Source organism: Corapipo altera, unplaced genomic scaffold (genome assembly GCF_003945725.1).
Source record: "Corapipo altera isolate COAL_440 unplaced genomic scaffold, ASM394572v1 61153, whole genome shotgun sequence".
NCBI lineage: Eukaryota > Metazoa > Chordata > Aves > Passeriformes > Pipridae > Corapipo > Corapipo altera.
Genome location: NW_020884958.1, coordinates 962871 through 980948, shown reverse-complemented (window position 1 = coordinate 980948; position 18078 = coordinate 962871). Strand labels below are relative to the sequence as shown.

The 18078-nt window shown below is 39.7% G+C and overlaps 1 protein-coding gene across 15 annotated transcripts in view; it reads left to right on the top strand.

Annotated features, from left to right (window-relative positions):
* The window catches only part of CAST (calpastatin), a 56424-nt gene that overhangs the window by 27992 nt on the left and 10354 nt on the right, over positions 1-18078 (top strand). For 12 of the 15 annotated variants that reach the window (XR_003530988.1, XR_003530987.1, XM_027663838.1 and 9 more), the window contains 13 exons: positions 4217-4273; positions 8522-8572; positions 8900-8956; positions 9110-9226; positions 10628-10726; positions 11512-11595; positions 11688-11735; positions 12299-12394; positions 12541-12636; positions 13310-13408; positions 14546-14629; positions 15413-15460; positions 17876-17980. Coding sequence is in view for 13 of the 15 variants with exons in the window: in XM_027663838.1 (XP_027519639.1) it covers positions 4217-4273; positions 8522-8572; positions 8900-8956; positions 9110-9226; positions 10628-10726; positions 11512-11595; positions 11688-11735; positions 12299-12394; positions 12541-12636; positions 13310-13408; positions 14546-14629; positions 15413-15460; positions 17876-17980 (1041 nt within the window). In the remaining 2 variants the exon portion in view is untranslated. The remainder of the gene's footprint in view (positions 1-4216; positions 4274-8521; positions 8573-8899; positions 8957-9109; positions 9227-10627; positions 10727-11511; positions 11596-11687; positions 11736-12298; positions 12395-12540; positions 12637-13309; positions 13409-14545; positions 14630-15412; positions 15461-17875; positions 17981-18078) is intronic. The other 3 variants (XM_027663837.1, XM_027663848.1, XM_027663845.1) reach the window with 2 other exon arrangements.

Here is an 18078-nt window from a genome sequence, read left to right as displayed (position 1 = left end):
GTGTTTCTGTACGGGTTGCTTGGCAAATGTTTTCAGCATCTCTTGTGGTTTTGTGCATTGTGCTCCTTTCTGAGGGTGAGCAGTGACCATCCTAAGTCTGATGAATCTTCTCCATGAACTTCCAGAACTTAAAGTTTTAGTTGGCAATATCTCTCACTGTGTTGCATATGGGGTAGTTTCAGTGATTTTTATCTGTAGCCAAGACCTGTCATGAATTTCTTCACCTGCTGTTTTCTTTTCCCAAAAGGCATCTACATCCAATCATCTGAGCAGTTAAAATTGTTATCTTTTGGTATTTGTCACCATTTCTCTCTTCTTCTTCTCTTGTCACATTTTCCTTTTTACTTGCAGATTTCTGAGGTACACACAGTGAGACTAGACAACCAATTTGGGGTAGGTTTTTTGTGGAGTTTTACTAACTCACTTCTTGGCTTCTGTGGCTTTTCTCTTTCAACAGTAGCATAAAGACAAATTTCAGATTAAATCCCAGGTTTCTTCATCAGCTCTTCCCGGAAAGCCATTCTCTAGCTCAAGAACACCTGAGGTTTTTTGGTCAGCTCCTGTGCCTGTCCTGCCAGCTGCGTGGGCTGATGAGAGGACAGGCTGTGACCCCACAGCTGCCACAGTGCCCATCGCCAGGGTGGCATAATGTCATGGTTTGAGAGCCCCAAAATCCAATTCTCGAGTCCTAGCCCCCCTCCCTCATCTCAACCCAGTGTGAGATGGGTTTTCCAGATACCATGCAAGACTCAAAATGGGGAGAAGGGAATATATTACAATGACTGTACAAAATAAATATTACAGTACATTACACACACACAATCTCAACTATCTCTACCATGATAAAACAGTATTTACAATGGATCAAATCTCTTCTCCCTTCCAAATAAAAGTCCAGGAGGGAAGAAGGAAGAGATTCTTTCTACTTTCAGAGCAGCAGTGTCTCTAAGGCAACAGGCTCTCTTCTTTCATGCAGCAGCTGTAGCTGGATCTCTGCCAGTACACACGAGGGGGGTATCCAAGCCCTCTCGGCCCTTTGTCTCCAAGCGAGGGTCTTCTCTTCCGTGGGCTGCGTTCACCCGGACAAAGGTCGCTTCACCACATCATATCAATGAAGTGCAGAAGCCTTCATGACGATCCGTATCTTCAGAGGATTCAAGCCCCCTTTGCAGAGCTCCTGTGCTCTTGTCTCAAAACTGCCAGCTTGGCAGTAGCAGGGGGGCGGCCAGGGTCACCCCCTCTGCATTCCTTCTGGCCGTCCCGGTCCAGCTCGGGGAAAACCTTAAGCTTTTCAGCTCCTCTCTGCAGTGCATGCTCCATTTAGGACTTCCATTCAGTAGGAGTCCATCCTCTCCACTTAGGAGAGGTCACAAAAGGAGTTTGGGGGGTTTTGGTTCAGTTCTTACCCCAACACTCTCTCTCTCTCTCTCTGTAGAGCTTAATTCTGCTCTCTCTGCTGCTGGCTCTCTTTCTCTTAGACAAGTCTGTGTCTCTCTTGCTCGGCTGCATGCTTGTTTGCTGCTTCTCCCTTATCTCTTGGCTCTCTGCCCTCCGTACACTGCTCCTGCCGCTGTTCCGTCTGCCCTCTCACGGTGGAGAAGAACTCTCAGCTTTCTCAGCTACAGGTAGTTAGCCCAGTTTAACACTGTTCCAAGTCCCTGCAGCCCCCCAGCCGGGGCTGGGGGGGGCTCAACCCCCAGTGGGGCTGAGGGCTCCTCAGCTCATGGCTTTCACAACATGGCTCCTTCTTCTACAGCAACTACAACTACTTTGTTTTCCGATCTAAGTGTGGTATGTTCATATTTTGCAAAAGCGCTCATTGGCTCAAACCTCAAGGGTCACCACCCCCTGGGGGTTTACCATTTTATAGCTTCAGGAGGAAAACTGTTTTCCCCCACCACAACTCATTAACAGGGGATCAGTCTTTACTTAATCACTGTTATCCTGTAACCTCTTCTCTGTCTTTCAAGTCCCTTCTGTGGTGGTTGTGGTAGTCTGATGCAGGGAGCATCTCCATATTCCTCCCTGCTTGTGGTCTACCTGTGGTCCTGGATATTTTGCTGTGGATTTGCCTCCACTCTCAGCTTGTAGAAGAACTGTCTGACAGACAACCCTCAGGCTGGGACCCCACCGTGGGTCATGGCCAGGGCTGGCACGACACCCGCCAGGACCCATGCCTCATTCTAGGCAAGAGAACAGGAATCAGCACTGATCACACTTGTTTGTCCTTCTGCTGTTGGCTGTGCCCTTCAGGGATCCCTGACAGCTCAAAGGACACCCCTCTCTCTCTCCCCAGCTCCAGCCTCCTGATCCAGTCCATCCCTTGCTGTTTGGCATCCCAACCTTTCAGTGGGGGGTGTCTGGCCCATGCCACAGTGGGATTCCCCTCCATGGCAGCGAGCAGGGTGTGTCTGCCCGGGCTGGAGCAGCTCTGGTCAGGCTGTTGTTATGCTGGTTGCCAGGCAGCACTTTAATATTTACCTCCACGCCTGACACATGCCTGAGTGTTGCTTCACCCTTTCTGCAGCCTGGCTGTGGTGCTGCAGCACACTGCAGAGAACAAGTGGGCACAGCTGGCAGGATCCTTGAGGACGGGAGCACCAGGGCACCTTGGTAAGAGGATGACCCCCAGAGCCAGGCTGGCGCTGACAAAGTGGCACAAGGGTGACCAGATGAAGGACTGCACCTCAGCAGCCTCTTGGTTGTCAGCCTGCAAGGCTCAGTGTGGCTGCACAACCCCCTCGCTAAAGGACTGGAAGAACAAGGACCCCCTTCTTCCTTGTAGTGGCTTTTCTGGGGGACAGAGTGGAAAATTGGAGGTCTTGAGTATTGTGGAATTCAGGCAGAAAGTAAGTGAGGCGAGGCACTCTGTGGTGGTGTGAGGGAAGGTCGTGGTGCTCCCTGTGTGCTCTTCCCCTGTCTGACTCCCCAGGACAAGGCTTTGTTTCCCTGAGTCAACCCCAAGTGTCCACAAGGCTCAGTGTTCTCCACAACCACTGATCAGCAGCTGTGCATTGAACTGTTTTTCTGCTTTCAAACCACTTCTCTTCCTCCATGAGCATTTACACTCTTTATTTCTCCTGGTCACTGCCCTCCAGCTGAACAGGGCAGAAAGAAGCAGCTGAGGTTTTGGGAGGTTTTTGCTAATCTCTGCAGGCTGTAGTGGTGCTGCTGTGCTGGGACTTGGGAAGGAATTTTTCAGTGCATTGTAAGACAGTGGTTTGGTAGGAGTTTTCTGAGGGGAGGAAGGGAGAAGGGCTCAGAGAAATGTTTTTATTAAATAGACAGGGACTAGGATGACTAATATGAAGGTGTAGAGCAGATACCTACTTGTTAGTCATGTAGAAGGAATTCAGATTAATTTCTTGGAGAAGAAAGAAAAGGAGAGGCAAAACTAATAAAGAGTGAATGACGAAAAATACCTCGTTGCCTACAAATTTACCTGATGGTACATAAATATATTAAAGGGTTATTGAAAACCTTTTGTTAGTGTGATGGAGATGGCAAATCATAGAATCATAGAATACACCTTAGAGCATCTACAAAATACTGAAAAACACAGCTTCGAGCAGAGGAATGCGAAACAGGAATAGAGGAGTAGTATTACATCTGTATAAAGTATTGATGAGACAACTGGAATATTCATCTCTGGACTTTGAAGTTTGATGCAGCCACAACAGAAGTACAACATGCTCTTCTTGAATTGGCATCCCAGAAGTTAGGGAAACAGACCATGTCCTTTTCAGAGTTGCAAAAGGGTCACGTGATATGTAGAAACATTTGTGCGTGTGTGTATTAGATAGATATTAAGTATTCCTTTTTATCTCAACATATTTGAATTTGCTACTTTAGTATTAAATATTTTGTATGACAGATTAGTGAATCCAAAAGTACATTTTTTGCTAAAAAGAAAAGAATAAGTGTGGACAAATCCTGCACAGTAAGTGTGTGTGCCTCAGTGTGAGAGCAGGATTTGAGTCTGTTTTGATACAGGATGCAAAATTTGCTATCATTACATGTCAGTGGGCATCATCACACTGTCAAAATTCTTCATATATGTATTGCAGAAATACAGGCAAGGCAAAAGATCTAAAATGATAACTCTATTTTTTAATTTTTAGCTGGATAACTGATGAATTCAGATTGTTTATGCTTGCTTAATACAAATGTATAACAAAGATAAAGTTGCTTAATTTATTTTTTTTTCTCTCAAAAGCAGTCTCCCTCTGCGGATGCATCAAAACCACAAATTATGAAACCATCTGAAACCAGGGTAAGAATTCCTGAAAAAATTGTGCTTGCAGTTAAACACAAAAGTATGAAGCCATGGAATTTCTTTTTTTAGCTCTTGGATACTGAGTGACTTTACTTTCCGTATTTCTTATCTGCAGCTTAGTTCCCTCTGCAAAAGGTATCTAATAAATGCTATTCAGAGGTTTTTATGATAGCAGTAAAAAACAAAATGTTAATGACAGTGTTTAATTTTAGCTCTGTCACACTTTGTTAACATGTATATAGCTCCCTCCAGTGTAATTGCAGTGTTATTTACCTGGTTATAATTTTTCACATATTCAGCAAGTTCAGGACGAGCTTCAGCTTCTTCTGTATATGCGATTGCACCTCCTCACTAATTTCCCATCTTTCTCTGTCTGATGGTTCCTTTGTCTTTGTCCTTTGTGCCTGTTCTGTCTTGTTTTATGACTAGAATTGACTTGGTCAGAGCTGTGTCATCAGTCATGTGCGTTACTTGTTAGAAGACAGTCATAATCCTCCCTTACACTTCCATTGCCTAGCAGAAGTTACTTGTGTTGTGTAAACAAATGATTAATGACTCTCCCCCTCTTTCATTTTCCACAATCCTAGCAGTGAGACCAACAAAAACATTGAATACCAAAGCAGGCCAGCAGGGACTTGCATGGCAGTAAAAGTAAAGGCTACCTGCACCTTGTGTAAAGGCCTGAGTGGTCAGGGTGAACCCCTGGAGGTCCTGTCGACCAGGCAGAGCCAACTCTGCAGGTAAATGGCACTGCCAAACACCTTTTGAACACCTACAGTGTGTTACGCAGGGTATCTGGGCAACCAGATTGCGGCATCATTATGATGATTTTTTTCCATTTATCAAATGGGAAATTTCTTTGCTGTAACTTTTGTCTCTGGTCATTCTGACATGTATCTTCATCTAGGTGGAGCACCTATCTCCACCTTCTCTGCAGTTGAGCTTAGTCATTACATTTCCATCAACCTTTTAAAACTCTTTTCCTCCATGCACACATCTAAGACTTAGACTGATAGCAGCGAGCTGGATGACAATTAAGCCTTTTCCATTTGTGTACAATCATCATTACTCATAAATGAAGGTATCTGCAAGTCTCTGGTTTCTTCCTCCTGTTATGTTGGTGAGTAAACTCATTTGTATCATGTTCGTTACTGCTGCAGTTCTCCATATGGTTTAGCCCAGACTACTGCCTGAAAATAGTTATGGTCTTTCCCTACTTGAAATTTAAAATAACTCTCAGAAGAACATGGTAAATGAGCCAAAAATAGAGGAGTGGAGGCATTCTTAAGCACTGTAAGACTGGTAAACACGAATCCCTTTGAAAAGGTGTCCCGCATTTGCGTGTGTTAAGATAATTAGTGTTTTCTTTTAATGTCTGTTGCATTATTGGTGTCTTTCTCCTACTGGATTAAGCAAGTCACTTGCGTGTTTGACAGTAGACTTCTTTGAAAAGAAGTAAGGTTGCTGAGTCACTTTAATATCTAGTCCTAAATTTCTTACAAATTGATAACTCCTTCCCAACTGCCTGCTGTAACCACATCTCATTTGCCTTTTCTAGAGTCTTTCTAGTGTACCACTACTCTTAAACGTGCTCTGGGCATTTATTTAGCTTTCATTTCTCTGTATGTGTATCCTTTGTCTCTAATTAACCTTCAGTATTATGTCTCTCTGAGAAAGCTGTGAGCTGCTGCAGCAGAGGAAGGAATGTGAAACTTCCTGTTCTGTAGGCAAAGCCTGGGTTTAGATGGAGAGTTTGGAGGACCAGACACCCCTGCAGGGGGATTAGAGGAAGCAAGTGCTGCCACTGCCAAAAACACATCCTGTTCAGCTCTCTTTCTTTTACATGTATAAAGTAGGGAACTAGGTAAAAAATACTGTTTTCTTTTCCAGGCTATCTTTCACTTTCCCGAGTCAGCTTAAAATGCCTTCTCTCAGATCCTGCCACAGAGCAGATGGGAGCAGGCAGTTGAAGGGGAGGTGAAACATCTTTTTCTCCATGGGAATTCAGTGTACACTGTCAACTGATGCCATGACTTCAGGCTGTGGCTGCTCACAGCTGACTCTGCTTAAAGGATGACTGAACAGTTCCCTCTGAATGTATAGTCTCCTACTAAAATTGTTTTACTTGCTTGCTGATTTTAATCGGATTTGAACTTTGTCATTGCTAAAAGTGTATTTAAATAGATGTGTCTGTGTAGAAGAGCACGTGTGTGTTTATGATCATGAATTTTAGTGTGGCCTTAGCATCCCCACGTGTGTAAGTCCTGAAACAAAGCATGTGGACCCCCACATGGGTCCATATATTCAGCATTGTCATAGATAAATTTATAGTACAAGCAATTCTGGACATTTTAAAAGATAGAAGAAGAAGTAATGCATACCCCATGCGCAAGAGGTGCATTAAGTATTTAGTAAAAAAATATTTACAGTATTTAAAAAAAAAAAAAGACTTGCAGTTGGTTATAACTGGTTTGGCAGGTTGAGAATTTGTATTTAATGTTCTGGGAAGGTTTTGTAGGGTGTTGGCAGAAATGCAAGTGCATATATTTTATTGTCCTGCAAAAAAAAGATATGTTGGTCTTCTTCTTCTGAAAAGTATATAAGGAAAACCTGAATTTGTGCTCTGACAGCAGGGTACTTAAAGTCCTCATCAGGCAGCAGTCCCACAGCAGCAAAAGTCAAACTCTGTGTTTCTTGAACCTCATCCTTGCATTTCTGTCCCATTTTTGCAGTCTTACTACTGAAGGACATCTCATGTCTCATCTTTGCTAAAGATGTTACAGAAATACATCCAACCTTACTTAGCTTAAAAACTGTGAAAATTTAGGATTACCTTTCAGTGTAGGATTGTTTAATGCACAGGTACAAAAATGAGTGTGTGTGTCTTTGAGTTAAAGGATGGACAAGTGGGAGCATAGAGAGTATGACTGAATCCAAGAAATGCTGTGTTTTAATCATGTTAGGCATCAAAAGAAAATACAAAACAGGCAATCTGGGGGCGATGGAGGGATGAGTCTGAGAGCTTAAGTGATTGTTTTGATTTTCTTAAAATTTATTTTTAACTTTTTTCCTCACTTTGTGAGTTTTTGTTCTCCCTCTCCATCAGTGTTCTTCCTGTGGTGACTGACTTGTGTGTGGATGTGTGTTCCTTACTGTGGTTTTACAGCATCTCAGTTTTAATGCATCTTCAGGATTTCCCAACAAAGTTGTCTGTAGTTCAGTATGTGGGTGTGAGCACTTGCCCAACAAGTGGTAAATGAATTTAGCAAATTTCTCTGTGTTGTCAGGTATGAAAAACAGAAGCTGGATATGTCTGAATGGTAATGAAAATTTGCCAGAAAAATCTTCAGCCATCTTGCTTAGATTGTGCTTTTGCGGTGAAAGGTTGGACTGAATGGTCTCTTCTGGAGACCTCTGATTACCCTAGAATTAAAGCAATGAAAGAATTTAAATTACCACCTAATGATAAGAAAAGTATGGTGAGGAGGCTGGCATTTTTGTTTTCCTGTCTTATAACCATTCTTTAATTTTTCAGTGTTAGTTCTTACATGTTTCTGGTAGTAGTAATTTATTGCTCACTGTACTTTGAGTTGAAGTGAATCACAGGAATTAGTTTTGTGGCATGGCTGCAGAAAATTGTCAGGTGTAAATCCTGGAAGTGCAGTTATTTAATAACTATCCAAGCCAGGTTGTTCAGCTGTGTTGTAAAATATGAGGATTAGGAAGTTACAGAGGAGAGGAAAAATAAAAATTTCTGTTGTGTTTAGTATAAGGATACTGATTGCATATATCTATCCCCCTCTGTGTATACCCTATTGAATCTAAGTCATTAATGTCTTTTCCATAAGGACTGTGTGTTTTTATAATTATTTTATTGAAAAATAATAAATTATTTATTAAATAATGTTTGTCATGATTTCAGAATTTGGTAATGGTAATTTGGGGGGTTTTTGGTCAGTAAATCAAACTGCTCATTCATTATATTTAGTTTCTTCTTTCCGTCTCCTTTCAATCCCCCATATGAGGAGTGTGTGTGAGTGTGTGTTTCTACACATTTGAATGCTCAGAGATCCTGGCCTGGCAGCTTCTGCCAGGACATTGTAAACTGCAAGATCAAAGCCCTGTGTATTGGTTACACAGCATGTGTGCTCACAAGTGTGAACCTGTCTGATATTCTGCTTTATATAAGCCAACCTTTTAGAAATAATCAAGCATATTAATTTCTGCTTATTGTTTATATTTCAGTCAGCACCAACAACCAAAGCAGGATCTGAAAAAAACACCCAGTCAGCCAAGGTAAGTACTTAACTTTCACTTTTGCAGAGTTGTTGTACTTTGGTCTTTTACTAACTTAGAGGCAAAACTCTTTGCTATTACTGTGCCACATGAAACTGTTGTGTGATCAGTAACATTCCTGTGCACAAAACAGCTGGGAGCTGCTGGGTGGAAATGTGGTGTTTGGGGGGAACAGTCAGGATGCTTTATTAATTCAGGACAGCCAAAGAAATGTTTTGTTAACCACCTTTAAATCTGTTTTGTGTTTATTTGAACTAGCATAGATCACTTTCCATAGCACTGAATGGTGGAGAGGGTAAATAATCTCAATATTTTATTTCATGACAGCCAACAGACTCTCAAAATAAACAGCTGTCTGAAGAGAAGCAAAAGGAACCCAGTGAAGTAAGTTGTATAATTTTTTTCTCTCTCCCTTAATTTTATTTTTTTAGTGAGGGATGTGTCTGGTATTTTTCTTCTGTCTTTCATTTTCAAAAATAATTTAAAAGAAATGAAAAGCCAGCCCTTCCTATCTAATAGCAGTTTATCTTTACGCAGGCAAAAAAACAAACCTCACCTTCTGTGACAACAGCTTCTAAACCAAATAATGCAGAAAAAGTAGCTACAACTCAGGCTGACCAGCCTCCACAACCAACCCCCACAGAGGCAGCAAAGGTACAAGTATAAGCAACAACCAATTTTTATTATTCATGCTATTGAAATCCACATCAAGGTGGATTCTTAAGCTGAATATTATCAGGTGAGACTGGGCCCCCAAAATCACAGTGTTGAAAAGCACAGAGGCTGCCTTGTGTTTGAAGGTTTGTATGACAAACATCCTTGTGCTGCTCTAAAACCTGGGACCTAGAAATGTCACACTTTTTGTCACAAAGGTAATTTCAAAGGTGGACTTGTGGAGAAAAAATACAAAGCAAAAGCATGTGGTAGAGTCAAGGTCTGGATCTTTTGGTCTGCACATGTCTGGGTAGCATGAAGAGCTCCTGTAGCTCTACTACATCCCACTTACTGCAGTAAATGAGTGTCAGCAATGCTGAAGTTCTGCATTTTGTGTGGTGTTGCTCCTGCACCTGACTCCCTGCAGCATTTCTCACCCCACCTGCTCAAGCACCATTTCTTCTGGCTTTAATGGTGTATTGAGAGCTGTCAGAAGTAAATGAAGGCTTTCAAGAGAGACTTGGAAGGGGCCTTGTAGCCCTTCTGCACTGCAGATTTCTTTTACTGACAAAGTAAAAGAAAGAGGTAGAGTACTTAAAATAACATCCTTTCTTTCCCACAGCAGAATCACTGTTATTCCAAGTGTAGATAAGAAGGACAGTAGATGTGGATGCCTGAGTAGAGCATCTCTGTTTTATTTTGTTTTGTCTCTAGCATTGTTAACATAGGACCATGAAATAAACCATGTCTTCATTTTTCTCTTTATTTCTCCAGCCTAAATCTGAGATGTCCACAGTGGCTGGTACAGCTTCTGCTGGCACAGCTGGTGCAAGTGTGGTTGCTGCAGCTGATAAATCAAGTACTGATGTTGGTAAACACAGTCCCAGGCAAATGGCTTCCCTTGTAAAAATGTCTCAGAGGGTGCATCTGTCTCTGAAACACTTCACTTTCAGAAAAAAAATGTGTAACAGCTGAAATATTTATACACAGTAGTTAAGTATGATGGTGAAGGGCCAGCTGAAAGAATAGGTAAAAAACTACTGGTGTGTCATTTAGGTTTTGTCAAATAAGACTTATTTAAAATCACTTTTACCACAACTTTCAATTAAAGTTAATTACGCTCTTCAGTTATGTTTGCATATATGTACATCTATATCAGCTGATATATAAATACAGATTATCTTGTTACTGACATTGGAGAACAAGTTTAAAACAGTTCTGACTGAAAAATTTATAAATTTATAAATGCACACATGGTGCATGTCCTACTGAAAGAAGGGGTTTGGTTTGGTTTCCAGGGGTCTTCTGGAGATTCACCAGATGCTTCAGGATTTTTTTTTTTTTTTTTTTTTTTGCTGTGTACACCATGATAACTTCTTTGATGGTTTGCTTATTTTGTAGGCTAGTATGGATGAGTCAGCACTGGACAGCTTAATAGATACCCTGGGTGGACCTGAAGATGTGCCCACTACTCCTGTTTACACTGGTCCAGAAGTTACGGTATTCTACACTTTGCATTTTTACTTCTTAGAAGATCCATACCCAAATTATGACTGTACTTGCTCAGTACTACATTGATCCAGTACTTGTCACTGTGATCTGCTAAGAGTTAAGAGTATGCACAGTTACATTTCAGTGTTGTTTTCGGTATATACAGAAATTATACAATTTTGGATCTACTAGAATAGAAAAAACTTGGAAGTGTCAACAAAGTAAGGTTGTTGCTTTTTGAGCTGACTCCCAAGTGTGGTCTGCAATGGATTTACAAAAGGCAGTGACAGAGGGAGGTATATGAGAGTGTAAACAACCTAAGAGGTTTCATTTCTGCTTGAGAAAGAGTAAAACATTGAGAGTTTGGAAAGGAATGCACACCTTTCTGAGTCTGAATTGGAGAGTCACATGAGAAGGATTACTATTACAAGCTCAGTGGTTCAGTACAGTACTCAACCATGATAAAAATCTTGGAATTTATAAGTATATATAAAAATCAGACAAAGTACAGCAATACATCCTCTGGTCTAAAATACTGAAATTGCTTAAATTTTAATGCAGAATAATCTGGGAATGGACATGCAGAGTTCTGCTTGATGGTGAGCATATGTTGAAGCATGTCCATGATACTAGATACTGAAAGACATTATGTAGTCACAGTCCAGGTTTGGCCCTCTGACAAAGCCAACCCCTGCATTTTCTTTCCAGAAGTATCACTGTAGGTAGCTCTACATCAGAAATTTATTTCAGTAAAGAGCAGTGCACAAACATTAATGTGTGCATTCTTTTCACAGGAAGATGATATATATTCAAGATACTTGGAAGAAATGGGTAAACGGGAGGGTAGTCTCCCTCCAGAGTATGTTAAATTGTTGAAGGTCAGTGAGTTACAAGATACATTGTTCATGCGTGTTTCCTTTCATATTTGTATGTTTTTGCTTCCCATTTATAAAATTAATTCTCATTTTAGAGCAAAGGCCAAGACGAAGTCCTACCAAAAGCAAATGAACCAAACGAAGTAAGATTTATTTTTTTTGTACTGGAAGGTGAAAGTAACCACTGGATTCCTAGGAAAATGTAAATGTTGAACTGTTTTCCAAAAATCCCAGGAAGTGGGAATGCCAGATAACATAGCTATTGATAAAACTAAATAGAACTCGGCACAGATGTTTTTAATAAAAGTGTAAGAAATTTTCAGGGCACTGAAGCTGAAACAATTCAAATAAATGCTTACAGAGATATTGGTTGTAATAAGATCAAAGGGTAGAAATACTAAACTGTGCATGCAAGAGTCTCTCTATAATGTCTTTAGCAAAGACTACTTGGATTTCTGCACTTAACTTAAAAAAAAAGAATTCTACCAACCAGCTTAATTTTACTGTCTGTAACTTTAACATACTAAAATAAAACCTTATCTGAAAAACGAATCAACCAGTGAGGGAAAATACCTTTTTTTTTTTCTTGTGTCAGGGACACGTGCCAGTGAGGTCATTTTTTGAGTAAGCAGACTGTAAACGGAGCTTGATAGGGTTGATATTTGAACTTTAATAGTCATAACTTGGTTTGCAATTTCTTGCTCAGAAACCAATGACAGATGATGAGCTTGCTGAGACCCTGTCATCTGACTTTACCTGTAGTACTGCTTCTGCTCAAGAAAAGAAGACCAGTCTGACAGAGGTATTGATACTTTTCCTGCCATTGCAGACCTTTATTGCATGAAACATTGCCATTATGGTCTTAATATTTCATTATAAAGGGATATTGACAATTTTCCACTTCCTTTTACTTTTGCAAATTTGCCTGTAATTTCATTTCTCTCACAGAAACAAAGTAAGGAAGGAGAAATCGTGCAAGCTCAAGCAGCAAGTTCAGTCAAGACCTCAGTTCCTCCTAAGGAGAAGAAAACAAAATCAAATGAGGTATATATAGCCATTCTTTCACTAGTTAACGTGTAATTAAAATTTACAGGCACATGCCATATTATGTGTGCTTGATCCTTAAAGATACCCATCATTCTCATTTTTCAGTTGCAAATCCTCTTTATCATAGAAACAATAGGAATAACAGGAATTGCCAGTGCTCAGATATCCCCTGTCTTAAAGATTTAGCCTTAGTGAGTCAGATGATTTTCCTTCTGGATTCTTTAGAATGACTGTGGCTCTTATGACTAGAGGCAGTACCATAGAAAAATTAGAAAAATAGTTATGTAATAAGGTGTATAAAACTTGGATACAGTGTAATTTCCCCATATTTTACAAACCTTTATTTTTTCCTCTGTATAGAGCGAGTGCGACCTTACACTTCCTTGGTTTGCCATGTCAAACCACATGACAGTTGTGTTACATGAAATTGTGACACTGGGGGGTTTTATACTTCCCCGTTTTTTTTTACTTCTCAAGAGAAGTCATGTCTTGATTAGACTGTGCTAGTTGTGTCACAGAATCTGATGTTAAGGAAACTGGGTAAAGCCAAACCAGAATGATGAATCTGGTGCTGGCTGTTTGCTTCACATAAAGCACAAAAATACATAAGGTAAAACCTGTGTAAATTTAGAGAGATAATTAAATGGTTTGCATATTTTCTTAAATACAGGAAATTAAAGAAGATGCAGTGGAAGCTCTCCTTGATACTCTTGGAGGACCTGAACCTGAACCAGAGGAAGATCCTATGCCTGTTGTAGAGGCGTCAGAGGTAACATGTTACTCCTTTTTTACCCTAGTTTTTAGACTCTCCTGTGGAATCCTGAGTCCTCTTTGTTCAATCCTGTACAAATGTGTAAAATAACAAGAAAGGCCTATATCAGAGGCCTAAGGAATGTGTGAGTCTTAAGGGATTAAGAAAATTAAAAAATTAAGAAATTCCAAGTGGATACAGATAGAATAGAACATAATCAGATGGCCTGGGAAATTATAAGCATATCATTTGGCTATACAAACATACGTACATGCACCTTCCCCTGTGGTAAATATAATTGCTCTATATTTTTCCCCCCCTGCACTGGGTACAATTTATAGCCAGCTTTCATTTTGCACATATTTACTGTTTGATTTTTAATTGACTTCCAGTGCATGTACTCCTTTTTTCCATAAAACCCCATTTTCTTTCTCATCTGACTCTTGCCTTTCACTGTCTTTTAAGAGTTTTACTTTTCTTCAGAAGATTTTTGACAGTAATCCTGTGTTTTGCATGTTAAACTTTCACTTTTTAGTTTAGTTTTGCAGACTCTGCCTATAACCATACTAACAGCAGGTTTTCTCCTGTCTTCACCAATAGCTCAGAGCAAACAAATGAAATAGTAAAAAAATCTCCTGTTGCTGGGCTCAGTTTTGACAAAAGAAGAGCTGCTTCATTGCAGATTCAATCAGTCTAGGCCTTCTGGTAACTCAGTGAATGCATTGCTTCACAGAGGAGGTCCAGAGAATTAAAAGCTGAATTTCATTGCCAGTGATGGAAAAAGATACAGAATTATGCCTTGTATAATCAGTGATGAAATGCAAGAAAACCCAAGGGCTTTGTACACACAAAAATTCTAAAAGTACCTGCCACAAAGTTAGAGCTCTGAATAGTGTCTAAAGTTTTTTTAGGATTTAAAATAATGCATCCATATTCCCATATGACATTTAATCTTAAACCATTATGATTTTACCACAGACATTTGGTAGGAATAAATTGAGGAATTTCAGTATTTTGATATATGAAATAATTTCATCTGATGCTACTTCTTCTGAACACAGTAGAGTGAAGAATCTTCATAGTGAAGTTGAGTGTACTTGGGGTTCTTATTTTAATTTTTTCTATGTGGTTTTTATTATGTTATTTCTTTTTAAGGCAAAAGCTAAAGAGAAAAAAGAAAAAAAGGTTGGAGAACGTGATGATACAATACCTCCAGAATACAGGTTAACTCCAGAGTTGGTAAGTTTTCAGTACCTCTAATTTCCTCCCCTTCCTTTGTGGGCATGACTGGTTTTTCAGGCATTCTTAGCAAAGATCTGATCTTCCCAGGTGACATGTTCCTTCTTCAAGAATGGTGTTTCTTGTTTCTTACACTAAATTTCAGTAAATCACTTTACAGCAGTCCTCTTTGGGATCACTCAGTAATGTAACCTTGAAACACTAATGTGAAATGGTAGGAAAAGTACACTTTTTTTAATGGATTGTTGCTTCAAGGGATGGGTATTTTTTCAAGGTTAAGCAAATCAACAACAAAACTGAGACGTGTTTTTGATAAAGTTCAGAGTTGAAAGTTTCTGTGATGCTGTATAAACTGGCCTTGCTGGAGCTAGATGTTAATATTGGGTATTGAAAGGTGCAGCTTTATACCCCTTTTTAGAGATTTCAGGACTGCCCAATTGCAGCCCTGTGGTTTCACTCCCTCTTTGTTGAATTGCGAAGGTTTAGTCAAAGCTTGTTTTACTCCTGGATGAATATCTGCTGGTTTACTATGGAATTAATTCTTGCTACATGTTGACACCAAAAAGAATGAACACTGGTCTCTTGTATTGTGCTGACATCATATTTGCTTCTTTTATCCTCTTACCTGGCCATGTAAAGATTCCACATTTAGGGGAATTCCTTTTACTGTGTCACTAGTTTAATCTTGTGTGTGGAATTTATTTTGCATTATTTTGCTGGTGATTACTGAGTATGGCACTTAAAGCAATAGAAAAATGTCAGTAATGCTTAATTCACTTTTAGGATAAGAATGGAAAACCAATATTACCGAAGCCTGAAGAAAAACCAAAGGTTAGAAAACTGACAATATTGTAGGAGTGTGACTGGACATTCCTGTTTTCTCCCTCTCTGTCACCTCATCTCTCTCTGTGCCATTATGTAAGTCTTGTGTGTTTGCTTCTTTCCACAAAACCTGCTGATCTGAAGTGTCAAGTGGAAGTTGTTTTTATTGAAGTGCGTTGGCTGTGAACGAAGAGCTCATAGTGTGGAAAAAGTCTAGAGACTATTAAGACATGAGAGAGTTGCTGAAATTACTGCTGACACAAAGAAAGGCTGTATGGGAAGTTAGCACAAGGTATTCTGTAGATGTCTGTTGGAGCTGTTAAAGGACAAAGAGAAGTGAAGCAGGAAAATCTTGTGTTTTCTTGACAGTTTCCTTTCATTAGTGATTAATATAAAGAAACATGACTGGAAAGAAAGAAAAAAAGCTGCTGTGAACATTTTCCTAATCACAGAGACCAACTTGGACTTTGCAAACAGCGTCCATCGTGGCCTAGAAAAGTGCAAGAGAGAATTAAAATATTGAAAGAGAAAGTTGCAAAGATTAATTTAAAAGGGACAGGAAGAAAGCAAAGGAACGGTGCACTGAAGAAACTGAGGGCTTCACTTTGGAAATACTGTTTTTTAAGTTGAGGAGTGCTGCCAAAAATTGGACAAGTACAGGAAACCTCCGTTCTTCTGGAATGAGCATGAAGGTCAGGACCAATCTCAGTGAGAACCTCCTACAAGGTTAAGGTGTGTAGGAATGCCAAAGGCAGTGGTGAAAAGATTTTTGTCTCTAAAAATTTGCGTGTCAGGTCTTAGACAAGACAAGTCAAGGTGATGTGTGAGAGCTGCACAGGAGGAACACCTGCCAAGCATGTCATGATATAAAAAGTGAGCAGCTATGGCCCTGCTGTCAGTACACAAGCCCTCCTGTTCCACAGGGAGCAAAAAGGAGATGGCAAACACAAAAAAGAAAAGTTTCAGAAGAGAACGTGGCATGAGTGATGGGAGGTCAGTTCACAGTTTGTCTAAAGTCCTGTGTAAAACCAGAAGACAAGCTCAGAATCATGAGGTCTTATGCCAAAAGAATTTAATTGGTTGGTAGAAAAATAATATTCCCATGCTCTTCTGGTTCTCTCAATTGGAGAGACAAATACAATTGAATATTTGTTCTGTAAGTGAATCACAGGAGTACTGCAATATTTTTCTGAGCATCTCTTCACTGCTTGTAATTTAAATGAGGTGGCTTTGAGCAAGAAGTATTCACCAGTATTCCTGTGGTATCACCACTAATTTACTTCTGTGAAACCAAAATCAGAAAAACAAAAAAAGAGCTATGCTAATATCTGGATACTTTCAATCACATACAGTTGTTCCATGATTTCTGGTGAACGCAAATCCTTCAATCAGGATTTCAGCTCGGGCTTGTCTTGCTCTGGTGCTCCACTCTGCATACCCTTAAGCACATGCAGTGGAATAACTTTTGTGAAAAAAAAATTGGTTTTACCTCAATGCCTCTTTTTAGTGTCTGAGAGAGGATTTAAGACATTATGAAAAGTGAGGTCTTATGTGTTGAGGCATTTTGTAAAGACTTTCAGGGAGGAAATGAGGGAGGGAAAATAGGAGCCTCTCTTTCACAAATGTCTTCTTTTCCATTGTGAATCTTTCTCTAACCATTTAAGTTGCACGTAGCAAGTGAATGGTCACCACTGCTAGCAAAGATTTAAACATTCAGCTGTGAACAGTAGTTTGGAGGATCCCAGGAGCATCAGGTATATGTATATAGATTGCATAGTACTAGATCACATAGTATCAATACATACAGTAATAGACACGCTGTAGGAAACTAAAACTTCATTTTTTATTCACTAAAACATGCACAGTGTCAGCAGTCAGCAGACAAGCTGAGGGATCTCTGAGGTGACATTGCCCCTGAAGGAACTCTACTTCTGCTGGGGAAAAAAAATTAAAATGGGTTGATGGTGCTACTTTCCACTACCTGTATATAGTTTATACTTGAAGTATTATAACAGCACGATGCTGTTATAGTAAATACTACCTAAATATTAGCATTTTTTTGTAACTAAGTGGTTGTACTTAGAGGTTGTATTTGTTATAAGAGGTTGTACTTTTAAGTAGCCCTGTAGACAATGTTGAACGTTATGTATCTGGGTCTCTGAATTATATTTCATGTTATCTTTATAGTTCTCTACCTTATACTGACTTTTGATGACAAAGCAACTGACTTACTCTAAAATGTGGTTTTCTTCATTTTATACAGTGGGAAGTTCATGCTGTTTTGTTGTATATAAGTGTGAAAGGTTATTTCAGTGTAGGCTACAAATATTTTCCTTCTTTCTGAGTAGTTGAAATACAATTCTTGAAAAAATAAATTAAAAACAGGCAGTGAGTCACCTGTATCCCATATGGGTTTTTTTGCAGCCTCTGAGTGAATCTGATCTTGTTGATGAATTTTCAAAGGACTTTGCCTTCCCTGCACAGCCTGCAGCACAACCCAAACCTTCAAAGCCCAGCAGCATATCCAAAGTATGTCTTTCTAGTTCACTGAAGATGCTAAGACTGATAGTTTTGCTAAGACTGGGTACTGCTACTGTTCTTTCAAGAAAAATATTTTCTTCTCTTTA